Source organism: Lepisosteus platostomus, chromosome 7, assembly GCF_059453375.1.
Source record: "Lepisosteus platostomus isolate fLepPlt1 chromosome 7, fLepPlt1.hap1, whole genome shotgun sequence".
Lineage (NCBI taxonomy): Eukaryota > Metazoa > Chordata > Actinopteri > Semionotiformes > Lepisosteidae > Lepisosteus > Lepisosteus platostomus.
Genome location: NC_142617.1, coordinates 4,956,654 through 4,980,650, shown reverse-complemented (window position 1 = coordinate 4,980,650; position 23,997 = coordinate 4,956,654). Strand labels below are relative to the sequence as shown.

General features: G+C 44.8%; 1 protein-coding gene across 1 annotated transcript; it reads right to left on the bottom strand.

Annotated features, from left to right (window-relative positions):
* Nucleotides 1-240: 240 nt before the first annotated feature.
* Nucleotides 241-23,655, bottom strand: ptchd1 (patched domain containing 1). Its single transcript, XM_088638730.1, has 4 exons — nucleotides 23,023-23,655; nucleotides 21,426-21,884; nucleotides 15,929-16,589; nucleotides 241-7,578 (listed from the first exon to the last, which is right to left on the bottom strand). The coding sequence occupies exons 2-4, from the start codon at nucleotides 21,774-21,776 to the stop codon at nucleotides 5,930-5,932; spliced, it is 2,661 nt and encodes an 886-aa protein (XP_088494856.1). The 5' UTR covers nucleotides 21,777-21,884; nucleotides 23,023-23,655; the 3' UTR covers nucleotides 241-5,929.
* Between the last annotated feature and the right edge of the window lie 342 nt (nucleotides 23,656-23,997).

Genomic DNA, 23,997 nt, shown 5'->3' with positions numbered 1-23,997 from the left:
TGCACTTCATTTACTGAAACTGCTAATTTTTGTAAATAACTGGCCTACATCAATAAAATTGGAGTTAAAACGTTAATACCTGTAATCTTACAAATACTGTAGTATATCTGACACACACATACATACATACTGTATGTCTGAGCATATATGGTATGTAATTCAAACTCATGTTTGCAATATACTGTATGTGATGATGCACACAACACTCACGACAGAATTGCGTAAAGAAAGAAACAACAGTTTCTTAATCATCGTGTTTTATTTTTCAGAAACCTGTATAAATAGATACAAAATTGAGAGAGTTCTTATGTTTTGCAGGCAAAATCTTTCATTTTCACTGAATATAAGTCAGAAGTCACCATATTTTGAGCTTATAGTGTTTTTTTTTTCCCCAACTTTAGTGTCTTCTTCACTTGTCCTTATTTGGAACGTAGTCTGTTCTCGAGATGATTGTTCAGATGCACTTATCCATTCCGCCTAATTGGAGCCCTGAGTTCTTATAACGCTGCGTGACGAGATATGAAATTCATACAAAGCTTGGATGGGCGAGTGCAGAGGTCAGTAAATGAGATGGCGGCCAGTGGGTTTCCTGCTATCCGGGAACAATAAGCAGGAACCTTCCTGCTCATTTATAAAAATGAAATTATTCAGGAAGAGGGTAAAAGCTTTCAAGCACAACCTGGCACCTCATGCTCCCAGCTCCTGCGTGACAAGGTCACCTCATACTTTTCTATTTCTTTCTCTTTGACTGCTTTTTCGTCAGCAGCGCTCCTCGCTCCCCTCCGACAGATGCTGGGCAGGCTGTGCTTGAACTACGACAGGGCCTGTTCGAAACGCTTCGCCCTGTTGGAAACCAGGGGAGCTCTGTGCACATGCGGTGTATAAAAAGGAGGAATTCTGAATGCTGGGGTGCCCGCTATCGGGGACATACGGTGTCCTTGACGAAGCCGTGCCAGTGGTCCTGGAAACAAGCACTAAAGGTGAGGCATCCTTCTAGAGGCTGAGACAGGCCTCGCTATGCTCCTTCTGCTCTGTGGTTAGCCTGAGGCACATACTGCCATTGACAATGATGCCCAATAGTCATTGAGAAGATAACCCCAGCTGCTCCCCAGAGCAACGGCCCTCCTTCCAAGCAGATAATCGACCCAGATTGCTCTCGTCATTTGCTTTGAAGGCAGACGCTGGCCACGGAGATCTTAACTGTTATTTTTTACTCTTTTCCTTCTAAAAAAAAAAAAAAGAGGAAAGAAGCGACAGCGAGGACCTGCTTTTACGAACAAAAAGCGTCTTATGTTTTTTCGGGGGGGACATGGAAAAACACTTAAGCCGTGGCGTCATGGAATGAAACTGCTGAACTCGGATGTCGCTGTGATATGCGTTTGCCATCAGGGAGCACAGATGTAGGATACGGGCTTTGCACTCACGCTGTGCTGATTGTACAAAAGCACCGCTGCACGGAGGCTGCAGTGATTTGATCCGAATGCAGCTTTTCAAAGTGTTGACCAGCACTAGCAGTTCTTATGGCAGCCCTGAGGGAAACACCAGAAAAGCATGAGAATCCCACAAAAGGGACCCCATTTTCAAAATACACCTTTCTGTCTCTGTTTAATTTGCTCATATGTATGTAACCACGTGGAATCTAATGCGATATGCCCTCTGTTCAAGCTTCCCTGGTTGTGTGATGTTGACAGATGTTGATCTCAAGGCTGCAGGATATAGCGGTCCAGGAGTACCACTTTGCTAAGCTAAATGAATTGAATCCTGTTTCCCCTGCATGCCATTAGAAACATAACTGTATACTGCTGAAAGATCTGACTCACACAATTCCTTCAAGAAACAGCCACACATTGTTTGCTGCATCACTTAGCCACCAGTAACTAAACGAGGGTCATGAGCCAAACACTTTCTTATCATATGCAAACCTAGTCTGACTGCAACATTTACAGCGCCTCCAAATACACTCACTCCTACTTGTCAGACACAAGAATGATGCCCCTTCATCACGATTTCCAGTCCTTACTTCCTTTCTCTAAAAGGAGCAGTATGCAGAGTGATCCAACAGTTCCTCTTTCTTTGTAAAATTTATGAAGGTTTGTTGCTATGGTTGGTGACAACCAGTACAAATAAAAAGCACAGGATCATTTATTGTTTTACTTTTTCATTACCCTGAAAACTCCCCTTGACTCAATATATAAAAATTCAGCTCTGTGTGTTGACCTCAAATTAGGACCGAATCTAAAGATCTCTGTCATTAATTGCACCGTAGTGTGCATCTTTACTGACCATCAGAAGAGATTCTACTGTCTGCTGAAATCCATGTTTTGGTTTCTCTGAAAAAGGTAATTCTACTTGGCAGGAGGTGGTCCTTTTCAATTAACTACTAATGGTAGTAGTGTCTAGACAGTTCATGGATGTTTGGAGTGTTCAACAGCTTATTATAGCCTACCAGAATTTCTCTATGAAAGAGAATCTTAACCCCACCCAAATGCAATTACTAATATATGGAAGTATTTTCTGCCTTTTCTTTTTTTGTTACCAAAAGCACAGATAGGCCAGATTTGTCTGACTGCTGAAGTATTCTCATCTGCTCAGCCTTGCAAAGCATTCCAGTTAATTGCTGAATTATTCACAGCTATTTAACCTTGCAAAGACTTGCAATTGTGCACTTAAACAAATATCTAAAATGTAAACCAGCTCTTGGCTTCAAAGGAGGTAAAGGAAATGGAGAAACATTTCATTTCCTTTGAGCTCTGGCCAGATAACAGTCCCCTGACGAAAAATATCATCATCTCAGTTCTTCTGCTCAGCAGCAGACACCCAGAGAGGGGACCTGATCAGGAATGAAATAGCCAAAACAGCGTTTCAGGCACGTCTTCGGTCAGCTAATCAAATCTCTGTGATTGCTCAATCTTTTGTGAGGAACCTGCGCCTCTGTCATATCGGCGGAGGATCAAATTGTAAATGCCTTTAAAGATTAAACATTAGGGGGGAAAACTCCGACTGTTTAGAAAGTGATATTAAGCCCTTCGTAGTTCCCTTGGAGTAAACCAGCTCTTGTCCTGCCCTCCATTTTCTTCACTGACACCAGCTTCAAAAAGCAAAGCTCCAGCTTGTTTACAGCATTACAGCATGTTGAGGCTACTTTGCACCAGGAGAATAATTAGCCGAGCTATACATTTCTCTCCGCCTCAATCAACATTCTAATGATGTCTCATCTCCGATTCCAAAACCATTGTCTTATTTAGCAGGACTATTTGAAAATCTCTCTCCTAGACACGACTAGGTATTGATCCTCAGGATGCACAGCAGAGTCCCTTCCTGCAATTTCAATTGCATGACTCTGTTCATAGAGGTTAAAATATTAAGAATATAATTTCGAAGCCACTGACGTCCATTATGTGAATTTAGGGCATTTGTCGTGCATCTGACCCTCCTGAAGGACATTAAAAGAAAACATTCATATTAATGATTAATTCATATTAATTTCTGCCACACATTCAGAATATCTAAAAAATTGGGATAGAAAAAAAGTCCTTTATAATCCTAGGGGTTTAACCTTTTTCAATATTCCTCGTGAGTTTATTTAAAAGACATGAATTTCCATTGTATTTTGATAATGCATCCTCCACATGGTCGTGCATATTTTCTCACCAGTAAAGCCTTGAGAAAATGGAATATTTATAAGCCGTGCATTATATCTTAGGTGTGAAAATACGCTTTTTAAAATGCCAAATGTTAAAGAGCTCTGTCTTGACTCACACTATTTGGCCACAGGCTTCAGTCTACCGGTGCTTTATCTCTGTTTGCTCCATGAATTCACAGCACTCAGAGCGCCTGCAATCTATAGAACCCTATAGAGTAAATTGATTAAATAAAAACTAACTTGTCTGTGCTACAGGGAGGTCAGTCCATAAGGTTGTTTTAAGCATGAGTTGTTTGCATTCGTTTCCCCGAAAATGACCATGTGAAAGTGGTTAAAAACCTCCTAAACCTCCTAAAATTGTGTCTTCGCTTCAGTAGTATGATTCACAACTGAATAGCTGGACTAACACTGAACACTTCATCTCACCAATAATTGTTTGTCTCGTGAATATTAACAAGCTTCTATCCCTGGTGGTTTATTTGCAAGCACTTTAATTCTTTTAACGGGAAAAAAAACATTCCTGAATCCCTTTTTCATGCAATCTAACTGAAGGCAAGTTAATTACCTGGCACTGGCATTCTCAGATTTGTTTATTTCAGAGCTCAGCTGGGCAAAAGAACAACAGCGTTAGAGATGTTAATCGCAACAACAGAAGAAAAGTAAAAAGAACATAGCCTTCATTCTCTGTATTCCAACTAACCCTAACCCAACTCACACAGTACCTCTGGTGAAAAAAATATTCCCAAACTGCATTTGACTTCTTAATGACAGGAAGACAAGCCCCACTTCCATTCATCACCAGCTCCGCAGCATCAATTCAATCTCTGGGCCACTATATCCCAGGACTCCTCTGACAGCCCCCAGCTCTATCACCAAAGCAGAAACCCCTGGTTTAGGGGTCCAGCTTCCTTATCCATTTGGCCCCACAGCTGTAACTCAGGATGAGGGTCTTTCGGAGTAAAAACCGAGATGTCTATAGTGATTCTTTCCACAAATGACATTACTGGACTTTGTCATTATTTCCAGAACCATATAATGATCAAACTGAGATTTAACTGAAATTAGGGTTTTGCAAAAACAAATGAAAACTATGGAATGCTCTTATTCAACTGCATATCTGTCCATTTCATCCTCCACTTCTGGTAGAAAGTGGGAGAAAGATTTTAAAGATTTTAGAGATAACAAACGACAGTTTTAATTATACATTTTTTTTTCTGGGGCCTATCAGTTCAGATTAATTAAATAAATGTTTAATTTATGGCACATCAATTAGTGTTTCAACTGTGTTCAACAAGAAAATTAGACTACATCAGGAATAAAATATTTTTAAAATGGTGATATTGTACAGCACATATCACTCTTTAGTTACTCACATTGTAGACCTGCAAAGACTTTGAGCATCATATTCTTTAACCTATGTTAAAACTTTCATTTAAGTTCTGAAAATTGGTGAAGTATTTAATAAGAAATTCTTTTATAAAATAAACACTGACAGGACAAAAAAAATACAAACTATGCTTTCCAAGAATGTCCTAAAAATTGAAGAGTGAGGCCAGCTCTTGAAAACACAGTACTAGTATTTGAGGAAACACACAGAGCTGTCAGCAGATGTCAGTTAGAAGTCTACTGCACTGACGCTGCTCTCATTACAATGTGAAACCACTTGTTATCGGCCACCAGCTGGGAGCATCTCTGATCCTAATAAGCGCTTGCACTTGAATAAACTGCCCTCCTGGCCTAGTGAAGCACTTGCTCACTCATTTCAAATGACCTGCGGACACCCATGCTTTGTAATTAACTACAGCTGCTGTAGGATCTTGTTTAGGGTTGAGACATTTTAGCTCATGTTGAGGGGTGTTTTAATTCAAATCTGCATGAGTCCTTGGGAAACCACCACGCCAACGTCCCTAGAACATCCAAAATAATAGTCAGAACACCTCATCCTGACTGTAGTCCGCTCATAAAGTCTCAAGTAAGTAGCCAATGGCGGTTGACCTATTAATCAACCTTGACAGGCTAGTAATTAGGGCAATCTGCATTGATAACTGTGCTGGTTTTCCACTGCCATTTGCTGTGACTTTATCAACCAGAACAGTGGGCTATCAGATTCTCAATGACTGCTGACTTCAACATAATAAATTACTGTTACTGCTGCACCACAGAGTGGTCTTGCTACTCCATGCTTGGGGAGCCCACACCACAGAACATCCGATGATTTCTGCTCCCGCTCACCCTTAAAGCTTCCATGCGCTCTCTGTCTCTCTGTCTCATGCTGCCCCCGCATCCTCAGACCGTGGTGATCTGGTCCACCACCCGCGTGCTGTCCACTATTTCAACGCACTCGATCTCCTCCCGGTTCTCGGCCGGCTTCTTCTCTTTCCTCTTCTTCTTGGAGGGAGGCAGGAAGGTGAGCATGATGGGCAGGATGGCCAGGCAGTGAAAGAAAGAGATGAAGGCAGTGAGAAACAGGCACCTGAACAGTGTGCGGGTCAGGTTGGAAGGCACTGCTGCCAGGGGAAGGAGGCTGGCAGTGTAGCACAGGTAGCTCTGCAGCATGGAGACCCCATGGCGCTCCAGGGTGATCTTCACCCACTTAGTCCTGGTGAAGTCCCTACCCAGCACAAAGGTGGAGATGAGCGGGGCACAGCTGTCTATGGTGTAGTTCAGTCCGTATATCAGGCAGAGCATTGAGATGCAGTCCAGCTCCACCTTCCACAGGGTTATGAACCCGATGACCCCAAACTCTACGGACACCACCACGAGGGTGACCCAGATGTTGATGAGGGAATCAGCCACCAGGAAGGCGGAGAAGAAGAGGAGGAAGAGGGCACTGATGCAGGAGTTCTTCAGCGGGGCCCCCAGAGAGGAGGCGTAGCGGTCCATGTAGACGAAGGACGGGTTGAAGATGATGAACTTGACCTTGGAGGTGAGCGAGAGCTTGCGCAGCGTGTCCAGGAGGATGTACATCTCCTCCCGCTTGTTCTCCGTTGTCTTGGCCACCAGGAACATGCGCGAGGCCACCACGTCCACCTCCCCGCCCGCCCGCCTGGCGAAGATGATGTCGTCGGAGAAGTGGCAGAACTGCGGCAGCTTGAGGAAGGCGTTCCGGAGCAGCTCCGTGAAGTTCCTCTTGGGCAGGCCTGTGGTCATGTTGAGCTTGCGCAGGTAGTTCAGGTAGCTCTCGAACCAGGAGATCCTCACGAAGCCCTTGGTGTACTCCAAGACGTCCTCCTGCACGCTGGCGTTCCAGTACTCAATGGACTCGTATATGTAGAAGCCGATGACGGGGCTGTAGTTGCTGAAGTACTTCTGTTGCGCCGTGGTGTAGGCGATGGTGCTCGTCTCCGTGGCGACCACGTTGCTGAGGTCGGAACCCTCGCTGACCTGCAGGTAGCCCATTAAGGCAAACGAGATATACACCAGGTAAAAGAGGACCACGAAGGGCTTGACGTAGGTGTTGGTGATCCAGTCGCAGTAGTAGCGCTTCATGAAGGAGACCAGCAGGTGGCCCTCGTAGGCGTTCATGTCCGCAGACTCGGCCCCCTCCTCGTTATACTGGGTGTACATGAGGAATCTGTACCAGGCTGGCTTCTGCTGCAGCAGCTCTGGCTTTGGCACCTTTTTGCAAAAAATGTTGTGCTGGTAGTTGTTCTCCAGGTAGCCAGTAAACACCAGGTTGGAGCCGTAGAAGGTGAGTATATAGAGGTAGTTGAAGAAGACGGAGATGCAGGTGTTGCGGCAGAAGACCCGCACGGCCTCGATGTTGGTGAAGGGGCTGGCGCCGATGCCGAAGGTCACCATGTACATCGCCGTGCTGGCGGTGAAGGGCAGCATGCAGTCGGCGAACACCGCGGCCGCCCGCTCCTTCACGTGCTGGTCCTCCCGCGTCCGCCGCCACGACGACAGCATCTCGAAGGTCCCGCACAGGCCGTGACCTAGAAGAAGAAGGGGCAGAAGAGGCGCGATTACCGGTCGCAGCCGCGGATTCCCCTCTCCGTCGGAAGGGCAAATGAGGACAAAAGGAAAACCTCAGCCCCGTCCTGCAACGTTTGGATGCCCACTGTCAGATCAGCATTCGCCTTTATAAATAGGTGGTCATTTATAACCTTTAATATATCCAATACAATGTACATTCAAGGCCCCCCTGGACAATTCCATATCACCCAGATGACATCTTGTATTTCCAGTAACCTCATTTACTGTATCTCTCGCAGAAAATTCCCAGCTACTGTATCTCCATTGGTGAGACAGGAAGAAGACAGCAGACCATTACAGGGAACATGTAAGAGCTGTGAGGATCAAAGATCTCTCCCTTCTTCAGCTCTAACGGACACGACCATTCTGATCTCTCCATCTGCGTCCTCACAGAGGGCTTTCAGAACTCCTCTTGCAGAAAGACATCCAAAGCCACAGTTATCCTTAAACTTGGATCACACTTTCTCCCCTTCTCTCAACGACAGGCTCATCTCCTTCTAATCCTCTCTATTCATTTGCAGATTTCGGCTTTTCACACCTCTCTTCCTGTTCTCCCTGGGTTTGGACAGTCATTCTCACCGGCTCCATGCCCATTTCCTCCCTGCTCCCTGTCTCTTCTTACCTACTCTGTCTTTTATTCTCCTCTCCATGTTTATTTGCTACGTTCCCTCTCTCTCTGAGCCACTACTGCATGTGTGCACACGTGTGGCGTGATAGGCCTCAGCTGACTGAACGTGACAGTCGGGTATTGTGGGGGGTGGGGCGGGGCTATCTAATTTTCAGGACCCTCACCCGATTCTCATTCTGTGCAGCGCCTTTAAAGTTAAATGAAACTGTGGAAAACATAACTTGCGTTTACGCTAAGGAGGAAGGACAGGAGATGCATGCCTGAAGGCAATGCAAGGAGAAATGAAATGAACTGTTATAGCTCACCAAGTCTGTGTCTGTACAGAGAATGCTGCAGGGCACCTTATATCATAATTACAGGGACTGGTGAGCCCCTGTGTTTGTAGGTCACTGCTCACTGAAAAAGCCAATAAAGATGTACTAGTATCTGAAAATACAGCCTGATGAGTCACGGGTTTCAGCTGTTTTTGTTTGTTCCAAATTAACGCCTTGGAAGTCAGGAAAGATAAAGGGACAGTTTTTTATGTAGTTTGATAGAGCCATAAAAACTGCCAAATTGTTTCCCTTCAGCTATCACATCTTGTGAGCAAGTAGTTCAGGATGCAGTATGCAGGACAGTCTCACTGTGGTAACAAGTCCCAGCCAGCAAGAGATGTACAAGTGTAGGTGTTTGAAAATGTAGAAGGTTCCCTGGAATAATATCATCCTGAGATGATGTCTTAGGTCAGAAAAGACGGACCATAAGGTATTTACCACTCCCACACTGTAAGTACATAAGAAGGAAACATTAGCCAAATTAAAAATAATAATTAAAAGCCTGTTTGTCCGTTTGCAAGTGCTATCCTCTTACTTTGTCAATGCTCTTTTCATCTTTCAACTCATCTATATTTTCTTTTTTCTGGGAAGAGAATGCCGATGAATTCAGAGGCAGTGAGCACTCTGAGAATACCATCCTCTGTTTAAATTAGTCCCGTCACCTGAAGATGGTGGAGCTGACTATCAAAAAACACACTCGTCTCAATGGGTTCAACTTGATGAGGCCAAAACATTTAAATAATTGAATGAGTCTTTCTGGAAGATACTCTAAGATAAATTAGCAGCAAAGAAAAAACAGCAAGCCACCCTCCTTTGTAACTTTCTTGGGTTCTCAAGGGTTTTACTCTTTTGTCCAATGCAAAAAAAAAAATTAAGTGAATGCACGCTCTGTAATTCTCCTGTTCAAAAATATAGGACAAAAAATGATAGCAGTTTAATCAGAAAGCTTGAACATACAAAAACAAAGACTATAAAAAATCTGTACCCAAGAGAGCAGGTCTGCTTTTGAATTTCTACAGTACATCTAGAATCCACATCCTTCTGCACAATCAAAGAAATACAAGCTGGCTTGAATGAAGAATTGTAAGGCAGGGCAGCTGAATGGCTCATTAAGCAGTTTCAGGCTAGATGCAACACTGACTAGAGGATTAATCTTTCAGAGATTATGTAAAAGACCTACATTTTTAATACAAGGGTGGTTATCATCTTTTTGAACTATGCGAGAATCTTGCAGTTCATGGACAGTAAACCAGATTTTTCCTCTCTCCTGCAGGAGGAAATTAGCTGTGCTGTTCTTTTGCCCGAAAGAAAACCAGGCTCAGAATGCGCTTGCTTGTAGATAAATTGAACATGAGGCTAAATAAGTAATGTCACATACACTTCGCCCCATGGCTCTGAAGTAGATGGAAGCGCTGCTAGGGGGATCTCTCCTGGCTCGTCTGCAGGGAACGCACAAGTCGAGGAGACGGCCTGCGCTGAGTGGCCCAGTCCCACATCCTCCCCGAAAGAGGCCTTTCAGAAAGTGCCTTTTTACTGCAGCCTTTTAAATGAATCTCAGTGGACACAGGGACACGCGTACAATAAGACCTCGAGACGTGCCACAGTAAATTAACAGCTTACCAAAAGAAATGGCTTCAGTTTTCACACAAGCACATTTCTCTCCCGCTCACTTCTTTTCATGACATCTGCTGACAGCTCTGTGTGTTTCCTCAAATACTAATACTGCGCCCTCATCCACCTACTGTTTTGCCCTGTATGTCTGAAGCGGAGGTCACTGGTTTATCTGGCTGGAGTTGAAGTTGTTTTAGCTCGTACCTGAGCGAACAGACCCATCAGACCAGGGCTGACTGGGCTCTCTGTCGCATCAGGCGGACCTGAGAGTATGTAGCTCTCCCAACAGCGGGGTGTGAGTCTGTCACAGGGGTGAACCGTAGCAGCGGTGACTCTTTTTAATGCAACGTTTGAATCAAACTTTAAGGATAAACATGTTTAGCACCCCTCTCTGTGGGTGATTAAACACCTTTGACTCCCAAAAACTTGCAGTTAGCTATCTCCCTAACCGGTATTCCGGCGTCTCCTCTGTGTGGTGAATGTGCACAGACACAGAATACTTGTCCAGGCTGGTGGATCAGACCACGCACTGCAACAGTGCAGGCCGGGGCACCCATCCGCGTGCTTTGTCTCCGCCTCTTCCAGTTCAGGTTCTCAGAGGAACTGGAGCCTATCCGAGCCGAGCAAAGGACACAAGGCAGGCTGCATCCTGGGCAGGATGTCAGTCCATCTCTGGGCAGACACACGGACACAAACACACTCACCCCCAGAGCCAAATTTCTCCGAAACCAGTTAACCTGCCAGTATGTCTTTGGACTGTGCGAGGAAGCCCACACAAACACGGGGAGAACATGCAAACTCCACGCATGTAGCGCACCAGATCTGGAATTGAATCCAGGGCCCCAGGCTGCAATCCTGACCAATGCACCACCGTGCTGCCCCTAAGGAATGAGTTACCCATCGCATTCTCACAGTTCGCTCTACTGTCAGTTTTGGTTGTCTAGGAGCCAGCTGGGATGTCGCCTGCAGTTTCTGTCAAAAACAATAATGCTTAGAGGCTGACCTGGAGAAGTCACGGAAGGCAGAAAGAGAGCCCGAGACACAAAGGGGAAAAGATGAAATACTCCTGTGACTATTCACACCAAGGCTGCCTGCAGAAGACTCTGCCCTTGGCAATGGTCTTCAAATTCACCAATTAGACAACCATGACGCACTGCTTAGCATTCAATACCTAGACCTGCGGCTGCTTTGGAAGGCTAATAACCTAATTAGTAAATTTAGAAAGACAAGGAAAAAACTAGATGTGTAAATCTTAGAGTTAAGAGGTTAAATAAAGAAAAGGATATGACAAGGGACTTAAAAATCTGAACAAAAATTACCTTGGCAGTTCACTTTTCAATCTTGTGTCTTGGCTTATATTAGACATAAACACACATCAGTTTAGTAGCATAAACAATAAAAGCAAAAATGGCTTTTATTCTAGCTCATCTAAAGTGATCTGACGTGAAATATTACATTCTGACACTGACCCAGCAAGCCCCTGGACATAGATGTTTCTTTAGAACAACCTGACCACTGTTTATTGCATGCTGAAATGGGTTATGACATTTTTTTTATAAAGTATGGCAAATTATTGTCTCACACCAGGCACTGAACAAGTACTAATTTACGTAGTATTTTTGCTGTTACATGGTAAAAAACACATATGTGCTTCTTACAGCCTTGATGCGTTTGATTACTAGGATTTTATCCAACATGCATCATTGTGCCTGGGGCAAAAGTTGGGAACTTTGTAGCAGTAGCAATATTGCAATTCCAAGCCACAATCCAGATTGACTGAAAAAAAAAATCATGTAAGTAGGAGGTCTTTTTTCATTCTGTTGAAGTGATGTATAGAATACTACTTTTGTGACATTCTACATTGTACACACATTTAAAACGCTTTATATTTTGAAGACTCTCAAGCACCTATAAATAAGACTCCATCTTCACCGAAAATGTGTCCTTTTCAGTTTTAGCAGGCTGAAGATTCATTATCCAGGTGCTGGATATTTCAAGCCTGTTAAGCATAAATAAATACATGAACTCCTAATTATAGGAGCTGCATGCATCTCTGCCTTATCAGTACAATCTGTAGAAAGGCCTGTTGTTTGAAACAACTGAAATGGTTCAAACTGCTATACAATGGGAGCTTTATTGGTTTATCTGCATACAATAGAGAACAGTGTGAAAAAAAAGCAATTCCAAGGAACAATTTACATTTGATCTGTGTGGCAAAGCACTTCAACAGCACTTAAAACATGCTTATCTTATCTGGAAGCAAGAGCCAGTTGAGACATGCATTACATTTAAGGGAACATAACAGATTTAAACGTAGGACATTATTTAACAGTGCCATTAAAAATGCTATTTCATGAATTAATGATGCTTAAAAGCTAGTATTTAGAATTCATAAGTAATAACTACACAACAAAACACTAGAACAAAAGGCATGGTTAAACCACCACAGATTAATTCTGTGATTTGAGTCTGTACTGTGCAACATGTCACATATTCAGGGTTTAAAAGGCGTCCAGATTTATATGTTTGTAATTTAGGAGATAATGAGCCATTAACGATGGTTTAAAACCTGGAAGTACTTAACATTAAAAATGCTCATTAACTCACTAATAAAATGCTGCCGTCAAACACAATATAGGTTTCCTTATTTCCATTCTTGCTCTCTTTCTTGTGGTGAAAACCCAAGTTCAGATATATATCAGACTTAGTGATCATGGGGAAGTGATTAGAAGAAAGGTTACAGATGAATGTAGACCACTTAGCCAATCTAGCCCATTTCAGTTACTGTATTTGATTCACGGATCTCATTCATCCTTTTCCTGAAAGGATATCTTCCGCAAACAACTTGTCTTGTTCCATACTCCCACCACCTTTTGTGTAAAGAAATGTCTCCTGTTTTCAGTTTTAATTACATTTACGCATAGTGTCCACTTGTGTCCTGTGACTCATGTTTCAGTGTTCATTCTCAGGAGGTCCATTGTGTTGTCTTTGTTGATGCCACTGAAGATTTTGAGTTTGTGTGACAGGTCCCCTCGTAGTCTTTTCCATTTAAGACTAAAAGATTTAGTTCTATTAGCTTGTCAGAGCAGGACACTTCTTTAGCTAGAGGAATGTATCTGGTTACTCTTTTCTGGTCTGATTCCAGAGCGGCAATATGTTTTGTAAAAAGGTGATCAAAACTGTACACACTATCATTAATGAGATATTAGTAATGTGATTTTAACATAGCATCCTCACCCATATACAGTATCTTATACTAAAATAGAAAAAAGGGATGATTATGTTTTATCGGATCTGTCTTTTAATAAAAACTTCAACTACCTGTACATCTTTCGTTCCAGGCAAATTCCTTCTTCTAAATAAACCAGTCCCATAACACTTGCTTCCGCAATCCATTTGCATGAGAATTTTTATGCCAGGCTTTGTTTTATGAAGCAGTTTCATTTTGCTTCAAGTTGTGAAGCACAGGCAGTTTATAGCCACTCAGAGCTCGACAAGGTGTCAAGCTCTGCAAAGAAGCTGTGTTGTGTGTTTGGGGAGTCATGTGTGATTTTTTTGTATGGGAGCACAAGGCTAGCTCATTGCACAAGGCAGAACACGAGACTGCTCTCATCACATAACGAAATACTTTCGGTCATCTTCACTGGGTTTTGTTTCTGCTGAGATCAGGTGTAAATTGTATTTCTGGTCCTGCTGGTGCAGAATGGCAGCCAAGTTATCAACCAGAATCCCTACCCTTTTTTAAAGGGGAGCTGTAGTCCCACTTTCTCAGACCGGTTATTCAGTCTCGGCACCCAAATAAATTAAATGACGTTATCACAAAATTTGACAAATTCTGAAAGTCGTTAACTTTGTGAAAGTACCGTATGGTCGCCATGTTGTCGCAAATTATTGGTCCCGCGGGAGTTCACGAGAATTGGGCCACGAGGCGGCCCTTCCTGATCACTAGTCACTGTAATGAGTAATATAATGCGATGTACTAGTGAATAAGTACAGGTTGTGCAGCGGACATTTCACCACAGAAATGTTCCAACGTGATCTGCATGCAGAGTTAACTAGTCCTTGGCAAAACTTTCCCGGAGTCGAGAGCAATATCTCTATCGGATGACTGAGACATATTCACAAGCCTGTTTGCTCAGAACGCCACAGGGCCATTTCAAGTCACCAGAGGTTTTGTTGCCTCATTCAGATTTGCAGAGAAGGTCAGCGATATGGTGCTGTGCATTCCTGGAAATGTAATCTTTTTTTTGTGATGTCAATTTGAGGCTTTGCAAGTTCCTGTGTACTTTGTACTTCCATTGCAGTTCGAAATGCACTCAACCATGCCGATTCTCCACATTCTTTCCCAAAATGTAAAAATAGTGTTTCAGGCCCCCTTTAATAAAAACCAATGGTCACGAAACAGCCTGTACAGAGCTTTGCAAGAAGAGTTGGATGGTGCCAGTTTTTCGTACACTGCTTGCTGTCATGTAGTATACATATCAGTCTCCTGAGTGACTTCTGCATAAGGCCATGTGCAAAGAATATGTTTTTAAAATGTGCAAAACCAATGCTTTTCTACGGTTCTTGTCATTTTTAAAAGCCTCTATTCAAACTATTAATCTAAGTAATTAGATTTCTACAGGCATCCTTATCTTTGGTATCACAATTTGTATACTATAATGCAAACCCATTTGAAGACTAATGTCTTGGTAATGGAATTAATTTTTAAATAAAGCGCTCATTGTGCAAGGAGATAAGAGCCATTGTACTGCTAGACCATTCTAATACTGTAATTACAGTACAGTGCTTTTTTAAAAAACACTGAAAAATCCTGATGAAATTACGGGTGTTCAGTGTCTCCAGGCCTTTAATTAGGGCCAAGGGTTAGCTCTTCCTTTATGTGCAGCTGAAATGAGAATATGTTCTTACGGGCAATTATTGCATTTTGGCTCTGTGCCCAATCTGATAGTTTAATACTTTCCAGCCCCTAAATTTCCAGCCCTTCAATTTGTAATTTACAGTAAAATAACAGCAGATCCGGGGTGCTTTTCCACTGCGAAATGAACAAAATTAGCATTTCAGATGGCAGAGCAACTACTTGTATGAAAATATTTTTGATCTCCAAGTGTGCTTTACATCTGGTATGAGTCAGTGTCTAATGGAAAAGCCCACACTCCTCACACTGAGGCTGCACTAGTCTGACTACAACAACCATGTGATCTATACATTTAAAAAACCAGGGGGGATTAATCATGGCGGGCCTTAAAGGCCAATCATCATTTGCAACTACAATCTGCAGAATTCGACTGCCCCCCTGACCTGACTGACAAGAAGAAAAGTGTGCCCCAAGTTTCTGATGGACCTTACAACGAAAGAGCGCGAGGGATAACAGCAGCCACCTCAACTATTCTTACTCCTAAGCTTTCCTGACGTCATTTCCTCACATAAAAAAACTTTAAATACTGTACGGGCAGTAATCCCCTTCTCTCGTTCTTTTTGCACTCCTCCTCCACCCCATCTCCCCCCCTCTGCAGCTGCCCCTTGGTCACTCCTCTCTCTGGCGGGGGGTCCCAGCCTCCTCGTCCTCTGGCCCCCAGCCTAAACCCTTGTTAAACACGGTCAACACATTTAAATCCCGGGTGATGTGTTGCGACCTCGAACGACGTCACTCTGCACTTCTGAAAACACAAGACTGAGCGAAACGGAGTCTAAGGCCCCCTCCTGCAGCCCCGCGGGGGTCGCTGCAGGGGCGTCACGAGCCGCGCAGACACTCACCCAGTACGATGAAAGGGATCCCCAGGAAGGTGGAGTTGTACTTGCCCCCGGTCAGGTTGATGATGCCCGCTGAGGTCAGCATGGCCAGGCTCATGGTGACCACAGCCAGGAGGCCCAGCCAGGGCTTGGTGCGCACGCAGTCCCGCATGGAGCAGAAGAGCACAGCCAGCGCCACGCACAGCGCCAGGCTGGTGATGAGGGGGCGCTCCGACACCTTGCTGGTCTTTTGGAAGTCCCCCTGGAGCGACGAGGAGGTGAAGGGGTACATCTTCAGCTCGCCGTTGGCTTGCTGGAACCTCTCCACTGTCTCGCAGAACTTCGTCTCCCACTTGGCCGCCACCACGTCGTTCAGGGAGTTGACGGCCTGCAGGTAGTAGGTGAGCTGCACGGCCTCGGCGTGCTTCACCTGAACTTTGCCCGGCGACTGGACCCCGCCGAGCTGGTGGCCGATGTAGACCTCGCGGCCGTCCCTCAGGTAGGTGATGGGGTAGCGGACGGCGCCCCCGGTGCGGTTGGCGAAGCGCGCGGCCCGCAGCTCCTCCAGCACGCGCAGGATGTCGTCCACGATGCAGCTCTTGTTGTCGTCCAGGATGCACATGTGGGCGAAAGTGTAGTTGAAGCCGTTCATGTGAACCTGGATCTTGGTCACCAGGCCGTGCAGCTGGAACGGGAAAGGGCACAGGAGAGGGCGGCAATGGAAACGGCAGCACTTGGGTTCGAAAAAGGCACACAACCCCTCTCACAGCAGCCTTCCTGAACACACTCCCAGAAACCTGTGCAGGAGCGTCAGGCCTGACCCGGTGCAATCTGCCAAGATGCCAGACACTGCTGCGTTTGTGCTGGATCTCAGCTTTCAACTCAGTGGTGTATTTCATACCTCTTATCAAGCCTGCAGGCATCTGTAATGCCCAGTAACATCTGTAATGTGAACAGCGGCGTAGCCAGAGAGGGGCACGGAGTGGCGTTGTCTGCCCCAGCTACCACCCCATTCTGGGCGCTAACAAAAATCCCATTTTGTCTTAAATTTACCAACGAAAGAAAACGTAAGCGTGGGAAACAATCCCGACGCAGCTTGAGTGTTTTTTTAAAAGCGTACGTGTAATCAGTTATGTAAGTGGTCAGTGTCGGGGAATGTCTGGCGAATCGCTGCAGATGTAGTGTCAAACAGGGGTCACCAGTGTAACAGGTGTGGAGAAGAACAGCTGTACACCTTTCAGCAGTGCTTCCTATTTAAGAAGGCAAATCATATCATTTAAAAATGCCACCCCAGTAGGTGCCCCTGCCACCCCTCTGCCACCCCAAAGTCCTGGCTGCACCACTGAATGGGAAAGCACTCAGCTGAAGGTGGAGGCGTCTCTCCTTCCCACAGTGCTCTCTGCCCAGGTCCTGACCACCTGAGACCATGCTGGCATCAGCCATTATGTGTCAGTGGCTCTGTGATACCCACTGACGAGCAGAGGATACTGCACGGGATATTTAATTATTTTTTTTTTGCAAGAGGGGAGGCTCAATTATCTAATCATTAGTCAAATCAATCAATTGATTGATTATGACATGCAGGAAATGAAAGCAGGGAAAATAATTTAGATATGTGAAAGCAAAAGGTCTCTGTGGGCATTCATGTAGAAATGTCTGATGAAACAAAGTTTGTCAGCTATGCATTTTACTTTATGAATGAGAAAGCCAGTACTCTGGAGAAGCACATACTGGCCCACACAGACTTTCTGTTTTAATCTGGATTCCTTTCATTGGTCAGCACCTCAATGACACTGAGTACGGCAGTGCACAGATGTGTTTTTCTGTTTTAGGATTTATGCAGATAGATACAAGCACAAATTTGCAAGGCCAGCCGGGCTTCTAAAGGCAATCTAAACTTTTGTTAAAGGCGCCCCACTCATGCCTCATCTCTTATCTGAGCTCTCTGGCGTCATTGACGAGAAAATGTATTAGCATCTGCAGATAAAGTTAGAGACAGAGGTTATCAAAAACAGGAAAATTCGTTTTGCTCTCCCAGGTCTTAGAAAAGGCAGAGAATAAATAAATGAATATGATGTTTGTGAAACCCTGGGTGAACCGACAGAAGTAAAGTAGGCCATGTAATCTGCCAGCAGCACTGGCCACTGTGACATGTATTAGATAAAATGGCCTAAACTCTTTAAGAGACCTGGAAAAGTAAGACCTGGATGTAACTGTCCCTCAGGCATCACATATTTCAAATAGTGCAGCTTCAACAGCTGCAGACAGATATTAACAGTAGGGGTAAAGGATGCACTGGGGTGTGACCCTGTGCTAAAATACTGGCTTCATATTAGCTGCTGTCAGATCCTGAATTTAGAATGACTGAGGGGACTGTCAGCCTCAGCTGGGCCTTTGTGCACCAGTCTTGTAAATCATATATGGTATATAAGATGCATAATCTATTATCCTCTGCAATGGATTGGTGTCCTGTCCACAATGTACGCTGAATTATGCAGCGTCTACTGGGTTAGAGTCCAGCTCACTACCACATATTGGACTCAGCAGTTACTGGAAATGGACGGATATAAATTATCCTAATCCTCTGTTAATACATCATCATAATACGTTCCTAGTGATGAAATCTTAACTTAAGGAGACATGAACTTTATATTCTTCCTTGTCAGCCATTACTGGGCTTATTTTACATTTTTCAACCAAAGAGCAGTTCTGCGTATTACACAAACGCACAATAAAGTCCTGCTCAGAAAAGCCTCCTTTCGAATTCCACCTTCACCCCCTCCACAGTTTTACGTATTTTCGGTAATCCAAAACAATGGAAGACTCCTCTGAACAGGCTTAATGCAAATGTTGCTCTGCAGCAGCAGAAATCTGCTCTATTACAAAGTGCAATATATTCTGTCCTGAAAAGCTGTAGGAATTCAGTGGCATAATAGGCCTGAACTCTAGAAAGAGCAGGAGACATGGAAAGGGCCTGGTGGTTCACAAATGAAAGTGCATTTCACATGAAATCCAATAGTGCATGCTAGATGACAGCAGTGTCATGGGCAGAAAAGGAGAGCCTTCAGATTGAAATGGAATCCATTATGTTTCAGATTGACATGGATTCCATAATGTCCTTTTTCTGTGATGTGCTGCAGCATCAAAGCCTTAAAATGAGGTTTAAGTCTAGGAGCTGTTTTTTAGCACATGTACCACTTCCTGCATCTGGGTCATTCTGCGTGCACAGAGGACTCGTGTCAGGCAGCAGCGTAGAGGAGTGGTTAGGGCTGTGGCCTGACAGCCCAAAAGATGCGGGCTTGAATCCCAGGCAGCATGGTGTTGTTTTACCCTAGAGCAAAGTACCTTTCTCTACCTGTAAAATCTTCAGCAGTTATCAACGGGCACAAATGTAAATCGCTTTGAATCAAAGTGTCGGATAAATAATGGCAGGACCTGTCGCTCAAGACGTTCTGAAATACACATGAGCTGTGCCAACAACACAAAACGCTGAAATTAAATTCCAAATTCCTGCTTGGAAATGCTCCACGGACCTATTAGAATTAACTGGCCTAAGTGGAAATCGCCAAAGAGATGGATAATTAAAAACTACTTAAAATAATGATACCACTTTATCTGAGGCCCTGCAGTTACAGTGTGTTCACAACATAAATTAAAAATGACATCACTCCCCGGGAATACTGCATCAAAGCACACTAGATGGAAAGTGAAACTGCTGGGACAGCAGACTCACTGCATTTTAACCATGGTCATATGAACATTAAAAAGGCTGTAAACAACAGGAAGGTTCTCCTTGCTCTTTTGGAAGATTAGCAACTAAATGAGTTCAAACTTTTAGCCAGAGATTTCTTGAAGGAGCCACCACCTGGGTGAGCAGCCTGTTCCAGACACCTACAGCTCTTTGTGTAAAGACATGTTCCGCATCCTTACTTCATGACCTCTTAGTCTCCAGCTGCCCTGACCCTGTTTAACTTCGTAGGATCTTATAATACGATTTCAGATCAAATAATCAAATATCCTCTCCATCTCCTTTGTTCCAGACAAAAGAGATTTACCCCCCTTAACCTATATTTGCATAAAATGCCACTGAGACCATGAAACATTTTTGTTGCTCTTCATCAAACCCTTTCTTGGCCTAATATATGCTTTTTGTGGCATCATGACAAAAGCTAAATATGGTATTCCGTGTGAGGTTTCACTAGTGCATAAACTCCTCCGATTTAAATCCCACATTTTTTGCTCTGTACTGTACCCCTTCAAATACTTCTCTGTTTGCCATTCTCTCTACTTTTGTCTCAGCTGCGGATTTAACTCGTGCTTGAGGTCTACCAGAATTTAAACCCTGATATGGATCAAGAAGAGCAGTGGGACGAAACTGGATCCTTGTGGTACACCACTGTTTACTAACTTCGTGGCATTTGAAGTATTCATTTAATCATCCACATTTGAATCGGTTCCTTTTTGCAGCTCTTGTATCCTTAGGGCAATAAGACCTGCCCACACAACAGAAATCTGGACACATCGATCTGTCAGCTAAAACTGTGGATTCAGGCCACAGTGTGACTACACAAAGCCAGTTATCTACTTTCGCCTTGGTATGGTCATTGCAACAGTGGGAAACATGTTGGACGGTCAGAGCTTTTGCTTCTGTAATCCTTGATCTGTAAACGATTTCTCCATGGCTCTAGAAAAGTACTTTTCTGTGCAGAACTTTCTTTGGGCTTCAGAGTTTGTCACTAAAAGCACTAAAACAACAACATTAATAAAGGCTGAACTCTCGTGGTCGCGTGTGTCCGCCACAATCGCAAATATTACATTCCAAAAGTTGCCCTAAGGCGCTAAGCAAACTGGAAACCACCACGTTTTTCTTCTGCCCATATTTGATTTTCTTAACTGCTTTTAATCACTTAAAGCATCCGTTCAGCAACAGTTTTTTGATCAATTTTGTCTACGCAGAAGAGAGACGTACAGATTATGTTCTCGGGGTGACGGGGGTGGCGGCAGCAAGCCTGTGACACATTTTTGTGTCTGCCTCACCTGTTCATTATCACCGCATTGTTGTGCCTGACGGTTAAAAAAAAAGACGTGTAGCTGGTGCGCTGAAAAGTCAATTAAAATAAATTGCTCGGGTCAATTAAATTGCATAATTAGGCCTTTTTTTAAAAAAGACATCTTATAATTCCGTGTGATAACCCTTCCTCCTCCCCGGACGCTGCTGTTGACAAGGTGACAGCCCGTGAATTGCCACACAGAGGTGTTTCAGACGAATGCCGAACCGGCCTGCTGTTCCAGAGAGGGCACACCCAGCACCTTGCAGAGCGCTGGCACACCGTCACTCCCGAGGCGTCTGCTGTGCCGACTGACACAGGTGTCAGGCTGTGGCGTGCCTAGCCGGTGCACGACATGCCAAGACACTGCTCGGTCTGCTGCTGTCGCCGTATAAAAGTCGAATTAGCAGCTCGCCCGCCTCACCCACCCTCTCACACAACCACCCCCCCCCCCCTCAGTCTGTTATTCGTACCTTTAAAATGAGGTCAACGTGGTGCTGATCCAAGATGCTTCCTCTGGCGGAGGAGGTGACGATGACCCTGCCGTACCTGCCGGGGGTCTGCAAGTCCGAATACAGCGTGTGTTTCGATCTGTTGACGGGGAATAAGCTATCCACTAAGTTGCCCTCGATTTTAGCCAAGCTGTGCTTGGGAGCCAACAGGTACTCCACGTTCTCCTCGACCCGATAATGGCTGAAACTAGACCCCAGCAGGATGGAGATGAGGACGGGAGCGGAGGCGAAGAACACCGGGTGGTTGGCGACGAAGTGGCCGAGCTTGGAGAAAGACGTCCTCAGTCCTTCGTGCAAAACCTGCCGCAACATCCTAAGAGTACAGAGAGCCCGGGAAGGCGAGGAAGAATCTGCAGGATCCGAGCCTCTCCCAGCGCCAGGGTATAACCATCGAGGGGCACGACCATAGGGAAATACTCTCTAATTGAAAAATAAGACAAAAGGCTCGTCGGCTTGGAGAACGAAATTGAATTGATACAAGTTTGCCTCGGTCGGCAGCTTCAACTTGCTCAGGATCCTAGCTCCGATGCCGCTTCTCTGCATATGTACAATAAAGGGTCACCCGAATATATATATATAAAAAATCACAACAGCGTGGAGTGTCACGCATTTTAAAAAACATACAGAAAAAATATAAAAGGGCGCTTTGTTTCTTTTTCTCCTGCACACGTACTTCTTTAAAGCGTGTCTTGTTCCGCTGTCGGTTGTATTTTTAAGCGAAGGGGTTTTTGATTTTACTGAAGCTGAAGGGGGGTTACTCAGCCAGGTGGCTGGAGACTCGTGGCAGTTATTTTCTGGGGGGGGGGAGAAAAGGCTTTTGCTACGTACCAGAAAATGCTCGAATCTGGGGGAAGCGATTCATAAAATACTGCAAAGTGTCCTGGTTTGAAGTGCGTGCACTCTATGTGGCCAAACAATAACGAAATGCTTAACGAATGTACGGCTAATATTAGAAAATGTTCTTAGCCTGTAAGCATGAACCAACAGTTGTGAGACAAATAGCGCTTCGCAACACTGTCATCGAATGTCTCCTTAAGTTGAAAACAGATGTGATTGCGAGCGGTCATGTTGCTGCAGATTTGCTATGTCATATCTGAAACAGACTCGAGCATGTCAGTAGACACGGTACTTCTGTGACACAAGGTAAATCCTGGCTCATTCATTGCTGTTCTCAACTCGTAATCTAGTACCTATCAAACGCATTTCCAAACTGCTCATTATGCCTTCAATTCTAAAAAAAAACCCAAATTGAACAAAGCTGTTACAGGCACGGTTAATGCATTGCTGCTGTTTTCTTATATTAAATTGCATGTAACATGTGCTCCCCTGCTTTGGAAGGATCGATGCATAAATACAACTTAGTGTATTTCATTTGTTCTATATATTTTTCATAATTTCCCCATGTGAAGCTGTGTGTAGAAACGGCTGTTTTCGGTAGCACGCTGCCTTAGAACAAGGATTCAGCCTTTTTTTCACGTTTGTGCATTGCTACACAAATCGTGGCGTCTGCAGTTGAGCCGGATTCACTCCCACTTGGCCAGACCCGCACGGTACGAACCTGTTCCCACACAGGTACATCCCGTCCGCCTGTGAGAACATCACCCCATTTTCCGATCCATTACAGTTTTCGGAGAGGATGCCGGAGTCTTCGCCGTTATGCAGAGAAGTTTCTTTCATCTGTGCCCGACACACACACACAGCAGATCTTTGAGAACGCCAATAAACACCCCTCTCCTTCTCCGGATCCCATTCAGTAAAAACTATGCGAGGCGAAGGCGAGCGCCGGGTTGCAGCAGACTTCTCCCCACGTCTGCGCCGCCCGGCTTGCGGCACCGTGTTGCTCGAAGGCGTGCGTCGGGGGGGGGGGCTCGGCTCCGTCTTGGAGAGGGAACAACAAACGGTTCACTTCCAGCGCCGAAATGACAGCGCTCCGGCCGTGCGCTCTTCCTCGCCGGCGACGCTGGCGGGAGCAGGCGCCGTCTGCTGATTCACTGGCCCCGCGGAAGCCCCGACGAGTGCCTTACGCAGAACACCACAGCCTGAAAGATGCGCTCGGGAGGTGGATAGGCGCGAATTTAGTTTCCCCCCCCTTTCTCGTGTGCTCCATTAGCCACCTCCTGATGGCTGAGATGAGGAGACGGGATAAGACATTTCCTGATTGGACCACTAAAGATAGGCGAGTGAACCCAGGGAGGGAGAGAGAGAAAGAGAGAGGCTGCGAATTAAAAGATGATGCTCCACAAGTCCTGTATTTATGCAACTGGAAAAAGACTAGGCCGTATAAAGACGCACGCACTGTATATAATAGCCTGCGAATAGGCGCAATAAATATGCTTGGACTGTAAAGCGTGATCCATCCCCAGCAATGAATGTCGTATTTGAGAATATATGACTCAGTCGCCAGAGAAAGGCGAAGAGCTGCCAGACATTAAGAATAATGTATCGCCAGCAATATGCGCAGAGGGGATGAATGAATGACTTTAAAAGAATAATAATTGAAGTGGTGGTGGCAGATGCTCGGAAGGGGGGGGCT

What these genes read in the sequence shown, in the direction of transcription:
- ptchd1 (XM_088638730.1), bottom strand. Translation starts at nt 21,776, where the DNA reads ATGTTGCGGCAGGTTTTGCACGAAGGACTGAGGACGTCTTTCTCCAAG. An exon ending in ACGTTGACCTCATTTTAAAG is followed by an intron (nt 16,590 to 21,425) that starts GTACGAATAACA and finishes TTCCCGTTCCAG; the next exon opens with CTGCACGGCCTGGTGACCAA. An exon ending in GATCCCTTTCATCGTACTGG is followed by an intron (nt 7,579 to 15,928) that starts GTGAGTGTCTGC and finishes TTCTTCTTCTAG; the next exon opens with GTCACGGCCTGTGCGGGACC.